The 12,507-nt window shown below is 34.1% G+C and overlaps 1 protein-coding gene across 1 annotated transcript in view; it reads right to left on the bottom strand.

Moving 5' to 3' along the window:
• The window catches only part of ACSS3 (acyl-CoA synthetase short chain family member 3), a 184,372-nt gene that overhangs the window by 25,806 nt on the left and 146,059 nt on the right, over positions 1-12,507 (bottom strand). Inside the window, 2 exon segments of the mRNA XM_017870447.1 lie at positions 8,048-8,111; positions 11,003-11,098. Coding sequence (XP_017725936.1) covers positions 8,048-8,111; positions 11,003-11,098 — 160 coding nt within the window.

Raw genomic sequence — 12,507 nt, 5'->3', positions numbered from 1 at the left:
TTCATATCCTTTACCCACTTTTTGATGGGGTTGTTTTTTTCTTGTAAATTTGAGTTTTTTGTATATTCTTATAATTAATTGATGACTATCGGATGAAAACATAGTTAGCCATCTCCCAGAAAAAAATAAGCCTTAAGGACACAGGCTTCCAAAGCTATTGCACAAAACTTTAAATATCTGCACAAAATTCCTGAAGGACAAGGACAATACACATTTTCTTACCATCTCTCATTCTTACAAGAAAGGTCTAAGTAACTTTATATATACCTGTAGACCCTGGGAATTAAGAATAATACACTATGGGGTGCATGAACACTGAGGACTCTTTGAACCCCCTGAAATTTAATGTAAAACTTGACTGTATGTTTCCCAGGAGAATGTCTTTGGCTTTCATCCAGTTATTGGAAGGTTGGTAAAAATCACCAAATATTAAAACCTCTGTTCAATGAAAAGCCTAACCTAAAATGTACTTCAGTGGTAAAAATAGGTCATCCTAATCATATTGAAAAGTATCGTTAATCTTAATCATTAAGAACAGAAAATCTCAGCTCTTCACTTTCTCTCTGGAATTAAAGCCACCTTTATAGAGGGACATCATATGTCTAGCTGGTTCCCTTTGGATTACAGAGGTGCTTGCTATTAAATATGACACATGGTGCTGGGAAATGGCAGTGAAGAGAATAAGAAAAGATTAAGAAGTGGGGGAAGAAGTAAAAGAAATAAAATGAGAATGAGGCCCCAGAATAGTGAAAGGATAAAAGCAGGTGATAGTATCATTCAAATCATCCTGAAGAGGCATCTAACAAAGAATTCAACTTATGCAATATGTGGCAGACATTTTGTACGAAAGAAAACATGAGAGAGGAGTGAGCTCAAAGAATGTGACATGCAGAAAGTTGATGTATGATTTCAATCTCGAAGAATAGGTTTATGAAGCTGAGAAAGGAATAAGAAGGAAAGATACTTCATGCTGTGTGACCAACATACGTAAATCCTTCCTTTCATGTGTTTCTTTGTTTCATTCATTCTTTCCATTCAGTCAATCAGCAAATAGATACTGATTTCTTAAAATATGTAAGGTATAGCAATATAAAAAATGAGGTGAACAATGAGTGCACAAGTATAAATGGTCTGCTCAATCTGAAACGAGGTTTGAGTGCGTGTGTGTGTGTGTGTGTGTGTATAAATAGTCCTCAACATTATGAATAGGTGTGATGGTTAATTCTATGCATCAACTTAGCTTGGCCAGGGTACCCAGATATTTGATCAAGCATTCTAGGTGTTTCTGTGAAAGTATTTTTTAGATGAAATTAACATTTAAATCAGTAGATTTAGAGTAAATCAGATTATCCTCCATAATGTGAATGGTCCTCCTCTAATCAGTTGAAGGCCTTAATAGAAAAAAAAGTCTGACCTCCCAGGAGGAAGAGGGAATTCTGCCTTCAGACTCAAACTACAACTTTTCCTGGGTCTTCTAGCCTGCTGGCCTGTCCTGCAAATTTTATACTTGCTAGCCTTCACAACTGCATGAGCTAATTCCTTAAAACAAATATTCCTCCTTCTCTATACATATGTGTGTATGTGTGTGTATATATATGTGTGTGTGTGTGTGTGTGTATACATCCGATTGGTTCTATTTCTTTGGAGATCTCTGACTAGTACAAGAGGACATGTTAAAGTCAAGTTACCAAAGGTGTTTTAAAAACCAAAGTTGTCATTGGATCTTTGTTCTAGGAAGAGTGCTAAAGCAAGTGTGATGAACTAGATAAGGAGAAGCCACAGTAAGAGGATGAAAATTAAATGTGAGGGTTGAAGAAAAGAAAAAAATCAAAGCTGACTCTGAAAGTTTCTATAGAAAGTTTCTATTCTAGATGGAAATAGAAAGTTTTTATTCTAGATCAATAGTGATGCCAACACAAAGAGTGCAATGTAGTAAAAGCAGTATTTTCAGGAGTGGTGGAATTTTCGGATTTGTACAAGTACAGAGGTAACAGATAATTTGTTTAGATCCTGAATTTTAGCAACGTGTGGCATCATAAATGGAGCTATTAAGTAATATGTCAATAAATATGTGTCTGAAATCAGAAGGGAGATGAGCCTGGGTGGACATATTGATATGCTCACCACGTGTAGCTAGGTAATTACAGAAATCTTAGAAATTGATGAGATGATTCACGGAGAGAGTATAAAAGAGGAATGTAGCTCTACGGCTACATATCAGTGTTAAAGAATTATCAAAGAAAAAACTCCACTGAGGAAAAAAAAAGAAAAGAAAATCAGAGATATTATGAGAGCCAGGGGCAAGTAGTATCTAAGAAGTCACTAGAATACAGTTTTAATAATGACCTAGTATGAAACGAGGTTAAATGAAGTGTAAATTTTGTTTGAAAGCAGATGCAACAGTGATCATGGAACTTAGTAATTAAGATGTTTTACGTTTTCTCACAATTGTCATTTCAATGGAGTGGGGAAAGTAACAGCTGGAGTGATTAAGAAATAAACAGGAAGTAAGTAGGCACAGTAAGTTTAGACCATACTTTTTAAAATTTGTGGGTGATTGGAAGGAGACGTATATGTCAGTGGCTTAATGCACAAAGACAGGTTGATTTAGCATGAGAAAGATTTGAGTGGAAGTAGCCAGTGGAGAGAGAGAAGATGGAGATTTGAACAGTAGCGAAGAAAACACCAGAGGGATTATTTGATGGCCTTGTTTATGTATTCATTAATTTATGCATTAACACAAACATTCATTTTCTTCCTTTAGTCAATATTTGTTAGGTGTTTGGTATTCCTCATGCACCGTGTTACACATTAATGACCCAAGGATATAAACTATGATCACAGACACGTGGAGATCCTAGCACTTTATGAACTACAAGAAAAAGAAATTTAGTATTTTTAGAATACAGATAGGGAGGATAGTGAATGATGTCTACTCCATTAAGTTAATGAAATGACATCAAATGTAACCACTCAAGTGTTCGTCAGGTGAACTTTACAGAAGGTGGTTAAACTCCGCCTTGCCAGTAGTGCTTGGAAGAGAAGTTTTTATCCCCATCCAAGGTGTGGACCTGCTGGAGATAGCATGTGTGCTTGTCCCAAGTTGAGATGCTCTCAGAAAACTACTTCATCATTCACAAGTCTGACTGAGGATCAGACTGAAAAGCAAGATATGAAATTGCAATTGGTAATTGATAGGATAAGATAAGCACATGCTTTCTGTTCCTCACTAACACAATGTGGTATCTTAAAAAATCAGATGTGGTAATTTGAATATTGAGAAAAATCTCTAAAGAAAGACTCATAAAGGAAGACATACGATATTCCTAAAGAAAAGGGGAAAAGAAAAAAGGATTCAGAATTGGAATCATTTGTTTTCAATAGACACACACATACAGAAACACACACACACACAGAAACACACACACACACACACACACAAAGTAGTTCCCCTTTATCTACATGGAATATGGTCCAAGACTCTCAGTGGGTGCCTGAAACCATGGTAGTACTGAACCCTACATATAATAAGGTTTTTCCTATGTATACATAGCTGTGATAAAGTTTAATTTATAAATTAGGCACAGTAAGAGAAGAACAGCAACAACTAATAACAAAATAGAACACTTAGAACAAAATGCCAGCATCACTACTATTGTGCTTTAGGGTCATTGTTAAGTAAAATAAAGGTTGGTTGCACACAAGCACTGTAAAACACCTAGACACCCAATCTAATAACCAAGATGGCTACTAAGTGACTAAAGGGCAGTAGTGTAGACAACATGGATGCACTGGACAAAGGGCTGATTCATATCCTGGCAGGACTAAGCAGGACAGTAAAAGAATTCATCACCCACTCAATGGCGTGCAATTTAAAACATGTGAATTATTTATTTCTGAAATCTTCCATTTAATAACTTTGGACTGTGGTCAAACACAGGTAACTGAAACTGTGCAAAGTGAAACTACGGATAATAGGGACTGCTCCATGTGCATACATACGTATATGTACTTACATATATATGTGTAAACATGTGATAAGAAAATGTGATCAATGAAAGAAAACATGGGAAAAGAAGCAATAAGATCCTGATAGACATTAGGTGCATATGAGCTACAGCAGATTTTTTTTTTTTTTTTTTTTTTTTTTTTTTTTTTTTTTTGCAGTATTTCAAAGGAACACCTTTCTTCTTATTGCTAAGGATTATTACACATTAAGTGAAGGTCTTCCTTCTGGAACAACGGGGTGCACTGGAGCTCTTTTTCTAAAGTTATAGAAAAGAATTTTTTTTCTGTAGTTACAAGAATGTAAAAATGTGTTGGATTGGCAGAAGGAAGGGAAAGATGCAAAAATACTAAGAAATGAACTAGTTAATACCTATACTCATCCCTCAAATGTGAAAGCAAATGCTACCACCTCGTGATACCTTCCCCAACTCTGCCAAGCAGAGTGAAAGACGGAGTTTTGGTACAACTCATCCAATTATGAATTGAGAGTCCTCTTAGGTAATTCTCTTTCCTAAAAGACCATTCTGAAGGAGAAAGGTGAATAATTGAAGCAGCAGTGACAGTCACGTGGGAAGGGAAGAATTAGAGTTCCGAGAAATCCTTAAATAGCTAAGGCAGGACAAAGGATGTCCATCACCCTAGAAGATAACACATTCCTGGCCAATCTGAAATATTACACTCCTAGATGCCTCCTATCCTAGATAAAAAATGGTCTATTTTTCACTGCTCCATCTGGAATTTCCATGGCAATAGAAATAAATTGAAGCCTGTTCCCTGGAGAGATCTGGGTTAAATCCCAACTTTGCACTCTCAGTATTTCCTATGGGGTACTTAGGGTTTTCTTGAGATTTTCATATGAAGTTACTTTTTATCTCTCCAGAAGAGATTGACCATAATTTATTTCCCTCGGGGCAGACAAAAGACTGGGCAATAATGTGAGTTCTAGCTGTGAAACTATTAATGTTGCATACTTTGTCATGTCTAGAATGAGGAGGATAATGTTTGCCTATTGCCTAACTCATAGTGTTGTTAAAAGGCTAATAAAATATCACACTCAAAACGGTATATGAGATTTAGAAAGGAACAGGATTATAATTATGTGACATGCTTAGTTACACCCAAAGGATACCCTGATGAAAAGAAAGCTTCCCTGACTCTTTCCCAAGATGGCAACACAGTGACTGAATCATTCATATGAAGCTGTAAATATGTGAACAGGTGTCATTAACCATATCTGAAGAACGAGAAATTGGCAGGCACTAAAGTAAAAGCCACCCGGACAATTCCATACAACTCCCTCACACCCTACTATGGCTTGCAGGATACAGCACAGGGTGAACAGGCCACACTTCCAATAGCAACAATGGATCTGGTCAGAGAAAAATGTTTGTCCATCAGAGAGAAAGGGCCAGAGACCTATGGCTTTAATAACAATGAGCACTGTGCTAGGAAGAAAGGCAATTGCAGTTAAAATTTTCTTTCACGCCCTACTGTCTGTTGCCTGGAAATTACTGACTCATAGTTTTATTTCTGCACTTTGGAGCTCTGGATGCAATTACACGAACACCTTCTAAAACTGATGAGTATTTTGTATTCATAGGAATTCAGATCCCATAACTTTCTTACTAAATTAACTGCCTGGAGTAGGTTTCCAAATCAAAAGAATTTTCTAACATTCATGTGGACATGAAGTTCTCTCTTCTACTAGAAAGATGAATTCTATGAATATAAGTAATCTAATAAAACACTAAAATTGCAGGATTCCTTTATATTATATCCTAAGGCCTATAGTAGTTTAGGAGTTGCTAAAATGGCCAACTTCTAGTCAAGGGGTCCCCAGGAGAACAAAGCAGTGCTTTTCAGAATGTCATAAAAAAGAAGGTAGAAAAATCTACGTGGATCAAAAGGTTTTTTGGTTTTGTTTACTTGTTTGTTTGTTTCCACATATTACTATTTCTAAATATGAACCTACACAATGAGTCTTAAGATCTATAATGTGAAATGTTATAGATGTTAAATATAAAAACATCCTACTCATACTGCAGGCAGCCATTGGGATATGTGAATCCTTTTTAGGTTGATAAGTTAGAGTGAAATGGCTGCTGGCAATGTGGGTTTCAAAAGGAAATTCTTGCTCTCATAGATAAAATGAGTTCCTGAAAAAAGGTTTCAAAATCTGTTTTGTTACAGAGAGAACAGGAGAGAGATAAATCTTGGTGGTAACCTTTGTTTTCTGATTATTTCTACCTTACCTTTCTAATACAAAACGATTTATAATATATTCAAATATCTAGCTTCACTGTTAACCTAAGACAGGAATCAAATCTACTGTTTGTCATAACATATTACATCATCAACTAATTTATAATGAAATCTCAGAACCCTGGATCTGTACAATAAAATTCTTTTAGGAATACAGAGGGAAAAATATAATTGTGAATTGGTGACAATCTAAACCATAGAATGCTTTAAGGCAATAGTTGTCAGTTTTAAGTATTTGAAATAACACTAATGGCTATAAGAAAAAAATTACAGTTTACGTGGGACACTGCTATATTTTATTATCTCTGAATGGATGTGGGGTGAAGCAGCCCATAATTAGAGTGACAAAACCCATAAGGAGTTTAAAACCGTGCTGGCATCAAATGCCACCTCTGAGATCTTGCAAAAGGTTGTTTTATGAAATAGATGACTCACAAAGTTAGGAGGTTATATAAAAATGTATGCTTCTAAAGTGCTTTGAAAAGCTTTCAAAAAGCATTTTATTCCCTAAGCAAGCTAAACATCCACCCACAAACATGTTCAAATTATTAATTTCTTTAGCAGCCCTTCCCTTCTTCCCTTGCTGCTTTTCCCTTGAACAGGTCAAATTTGAATTAGCTCTATGTTAATACAGATTCCGGCTCAGAGAACTGTGCATACAAATGGTATGTCCAATATTTAATTTTTTCATTTTGTTGGATATGTTGTTTTAAAATGGAAACTTTTAACAAAGTAATATAGTGCTTACATGTTTACTGATAAGAGCATGAGAAGAATTACATCATAACTTGTATGCTTTCTATTAGCTTTCTATATAGTTAAAATATTTTTACTCGAAGAAACATCCTCTTTTAAACCACCATTTTCATATAATTTTCATTGAATTTAAAATATCTTCTTTATAGGAAGCAATCTTATACCAATCTGAGAATGCCATGTAATAAGAGTTCTTTTGACTTCCAATAGAAATAAATAAGAAAGCAAATCATTTTTAAAATCTGATGTTCTGTATTTATAGTAGCTCAATCTGGTGAATTCTACTACTTAAACTCTATCAGTAAAGATGTCAATATCATGTTAATCAGAGGGACTAAAGCAACTTCTCTTTCAATTATTAAAATGTCACATACTGTGAACCTTCTAACTTAATCAACTTCCATTTCTGCTTCCACTAGCATACAAATTTTAAAGTACCTGTCTTGATGTAATTAAAGTAAATTTAAATATTTTCACTTTAAATGGTAGCACTTTTGCCTATCAAATGAACAATGATTAAAAAAATGTTAAGAAGATGGGATATTTGGTAAGTCTGGAACTTTATAAGATGATACTGTTTGACGCAGTAATTATACTTTCAGCAATCTCTTCAATACTATTGTAATTATTAGAAAAGCAGAAAAATAAGACCAAAAAATGTTTAATGTAGTATTATTTATAATCATAAAATTCAAAAAATGCTAAGAAGCCTATACCAGGGATAAAATTTTAAAACAAAGTAAAATTAAACATGCCTATGAGACAACGGTAAGGGAAAACAGGAATACACAAAAATAAATTGATTCACTGTTTTGTGGTTTTTGAAAATTGCATTTAAATTGGTTGTATTTTATGGGGCTTCTATGTTTAAATTACAACACAGCTGACACAGTTCTTAGGCAACACACAAGTTCTTTCTACAACCGCCTCAGTAGCAATAACACTGCAATTACTCCATTTTTTCTTAATATATACACCAGTTTTTGCCCTTTAAAATAGTAGTATTGAAATTTTCGCTTACTTTACCACAATATTTCCTAAACACCGAGCCTTCAGTTTTTGCATGTTGTCATCCAAAATCATAACTACAAAGTAAAATATAAATATTTGAATAAAATACATAACTTTAAAGCTTAAATATTTTTCTATATTTTTATATTCAACCCAAAAAACTCTAGCTTAAGAAAGTAATCTTTTAATTCTTGTGAGACTATGAACGTATATAAACTAAAATATCACAAAAAAAAGATCACATGTATTTGATTCTTAACAACATCAAAAATTTTCCTTCAGAATATCCCTTAAATGAAGACATTATATCTCAAACACGTGGTAATTTCACCTCTACGTCTATGTCCACTAAATATATCCTTGTAATCTATTAGAACCATTAAAAATATGTTAAGCTTTTTAAAAAGTAAAGGAAATGAAGTTTTTAAACTCACCAAAAATTATTATACGCAACAAAAATAAAAGACTTATAAGCACCAAAAACCCCTTATTCTGATTTAAAGCTTAATATCCACTCAGGAGCTTTAAATTAGGTCAATTTAATCCTCCCAAATATTATCTCAGTACTTTCTGTGCTGTCCTGATAAAATCCTAAAAGAGTTTAGGAGATTAAAGCTTGTATCCACATTCAGTAACCCTTGGTGCAAACTAAATATGAAGATAAGTCATCATCTTCTAGGCTTTAATAGACTATATATGTGGCCTCATTCATCCAGGTAATTCTACCTTAAGCAGCTATGAGAAAAGAAGGTTGTTGCTCTCAGAAAAAAAAATTAATCGTTCCCTTCTTTGTGTTCCTGAAGCACTTTGTTTTAAAATTCTGTATTGACAGTTAGGAGAAGTATCTGTATTTCATTAGATTGTGAGTTCATGAAGGCCATGGCTAATTTATCTTTGTTTCCCTAAATCCCAGTACAATGGCCAAATCACCATATGCCCCCAGGCACATTCTGTTACCTATTCAGTTTCCCTGTCTATGAAATGGGAGAAGTTTCTTTGTCATAGCACTTATGCCAGAAGTATTTTTCAAATGTATACAAAGTGACAAGCTTGCATAAGGTACTCAATAAATGTGTCATATTAAATTAAATGTTTTTATACAAAAAGGATTTTCTTTTCTTTCCTAAAAGGATCCTGCCATTTTTATTATTATACTATTTAATCTTACATTAAGATTTTAATTTCTAAACAATCACAAAACATAAAATTTATCAGTCATAAAGTCACTGGTTCATTGGTTATAAATGTTTAACCTATACTGTCTGCAAGCCAGTTGCCTTCAGACAATCAGAAACTTCTGTATTGAAGTTACATAAGGGAAAGAAGCCTAACTATTTCTTACAACTAGATATAAAAATGGTACTGAATTACTAACAGAGGACTGTTTAACATCTTCCACCATCAGAAACCCCTAAAAATGTCTCAACATAAAGGCATTTCTTCTGATAAAAGGAGAAGACATGACAGACTGTTCAAACAGAGGATTTCACTAAATCTGGGTTCACCGTTCCAGGGCTGGAGAAGTCAATGACTTCACAGAATATCTATTTCTGCCCCGAATAATAATAATAATAATAAAATCTGAAGTGTCTTTTTATAAATGTATCTGCTAGGTTAAACCAAATGATCCATGTTTTTGTAACTAGTCATTGTCCTAGAAGGAAAATCCAGTATTTTTATGTTAGAGAAGCAAAAGACAAATCTCTGAATTTTGTAGTTTATATACAAATAAGAAATATATGTTAGGAATCATATTTTGTCTCCCAAAGCTGGGTTTTCTTCATAGTTCTGTTAAGCCAAACTGTGTGACCTTAAGCAACTTACAAAACCTCTGTGCCTCATTTTCCTTGTCTGTAAAATGAATGTGGTAGTCTAACTCAAGTCAGTCCTCTGACTTTCCTGAAATTTTAGTAGCACTACTAGCTAAGACTTATTCTGTCTTTCTACTGGTAGACACTGTGTTAATGCTTTGTTGCATAACATCACAAAACAGAAGCCCTGGAAAGCATATAAAAATACTACTCTTATTTAGAAATAAGGAAACAATGTTTGAAAAGTTAGATGACTTGTATAATTTATACACCTAGGGAGAGCCATCCAAGGAAAATTACTGAATAATGATTACTACCGTAAATTTAAAAACAAAAATTGACAGGATATTATAGCTTTTAGTCACATAAAGTCAGCATCAAATAAATGTGTTCTTTTGGGATTCTCCCCCTTTGTTTTTATTTTTATTTTTATATTTATTTATTTATCTTTTGAGACAGAGTCTTGCTGTGTTGCCTAGGCTGGAGTGCAGTGGCATGATCTCAGCTCACTGCAACCTCTGCTTCCGGGGTTCAAGCAATTCTGCCTTCGCCTCCCAAAATGCTGGGATTACAGGCATGAACCTCTACTTCTGGTCTGCTTTTATTTTTAAACAATAAGGTTTAAAAACTTTGTCCTCACTCCTAAATTAAAAGGCAGCAAGTGTAATATATAATAAGAAATTGCAGCTTTTGAAATAAAAGCAAGCAGATTCTGAGGATAATGGTTTGCATTGTCTCCAGGATCTAACCAGTGGTGTTAAGAAAATTACTTGGTCTGTTAACTAGTTGGTTAACTCATCTCTAAAATAGTAATGATAGCCCTGAATTAAATATACTTCAACATGAAATGAAATGATGTATGTAAAGTACTGGGCCCCCAGCAGGTGTTTCCTTCATAGTAATTTCACACCCATATTCCTAACATACCTTATAAATGATATTATTTTTGTGGTTACGACAGTCATTTAGAACATATCCTGGAAATCCACAACCTACTTTCATAGCAAAAATTCAGGCATTCATTTTTAATACAAGACATTCATTCAACGGAATTCTAATTAAGCATCTAGTTTGTTTCATGCAATATAATACACACCAGATACAAGAAAATGCCACATTTATTAACATTACATATTATCAGGGTCACTCCTTACCATTGTATCCTGGAACGCTTTTTCCTGCTTGCCCTGGTGGAGGTGTTTTAGAATTGCCTAATCCAACACATGACGCTGTAATTGGAGATCCAGTCTCTGGAGAAAGAAATGTTATTTATCACTTCATGTTTTAACTCGGAATCATAATGTTTCTTGAGTACATGCCCACTCTACCCCAACCTAGTTTGGCACATAATGTAGTTGCGTTAGGAATAGATGAATAGTGCAAATATATTATTTAAAAATTCAAAACTATCTGGGAACTTATAACATATCCACAGTATTAAAACTTAAGAATTCATAATTAGAATAATTTATATAGTAGTGTTTCTTCTAAAGAAAAGAAAGGCTGCTCTCGTGTTTGCAATTGTGGATCAGCAGGCGTGAAGAATGGAAAATGATGTGACTGCGACGGTTCTACAACACACATTAAAAGCTAAATGATCACTGGAAAAGATGCTTTCTCTTGACTCACCTAAAGTCATTTTGTTTATCATTGTTAATCACAGCTGTGAAAATATTTTTGTTATTTCTAGCTCATTCTTTAGAATAAGTAACCCAAAGATTTTTGACATTATTAAGTTGATGCAAAAGTAATTGTGGTTTCTGCCATTACTTTTAATATATGGATAACATCATGCTCTAATTTCCTAAGAATTACACTTGCCTAGAGAACCTGCATCTAAAGCTGAATTTGGCAATACTTTATCAAGTTGTTCAGTCTGCTGTTCCTGGATGTTAGAGGTCCCAAAACACAGGGAGGAAGATGATTATACTCTGCTGACTATTTCATCAAAACCACGAACTTTCTCACAATTAGTCTGCAATGATTGACAAAAACGCGAAATTTGTTTTCTGTGTCTCAAGTTGTAACAGCCAGAATATTAGCTATTACCTGATAACTATAAGTTCTGAAAGTGGTTATTTTTAATGGAGGGATGCACTTATTAATATTGATAAAATCAAGTTTGGAGTTAACACAATCTTTTGAATATGAAATATATATGTACAAAAGGGCAGGAAAATAGTACTTGGATAGTGAAAAGTTTGGGAATTACTGGCTTAGTATTACACACATAACCTACACATACACATACCCAAGGAATTAACTGCCAAACCCATCATATCTAAAGTAATCCAAAAAATTAAAGGCATCCATCTTCTGAAGTACTCAGAATGTGTTCCTTCTACCATGGGCTCTACCATAATTTATCACATATTTATATCACTTGAGAATGATGGGAAGAATTTATTACTATTCTTTACCTTCCAGAGTAGTTCATTTTATTATTCACATTTTATGGATGGTGGCTCAGCTGGCATCAATAACAGAAGATGATCTCTTGAACATCAAAAGACAGTTCCTAAGTCAGTCTACGCTAAAGATGCGAAGCCATATGGTCACTGCTGAGGATCATCGGCAAGTAACCATAGCAGACATTTCTGATGTTTAACAAAAAGTTCTAAAGTATTTTCCAAGCATGACCAAAAAAAAAAAAAAAAAA

Source organism: Rhinopithecus bieti, unplaced genomic scaffold (assembly GCF_001698545.2).
Source record: "Rhinopithecus bieti isolate Rb0 unplaced genomic scaffold, ASM169854v2 scaffold_5387, whole genome shotgun sequence".
Taxonomy (NCBI): Eukaryota; Metazoa; Chordata; class Mammalia; order Primates; family Cercopithecidae; genus Rhinopithecus; species Rhinopithecus bieti.
The sequence above is the reverse complement of the archived record's forward strand: the minus strand, read 5'-3'. Positions and strand labels throughout refer to the sequence as shown.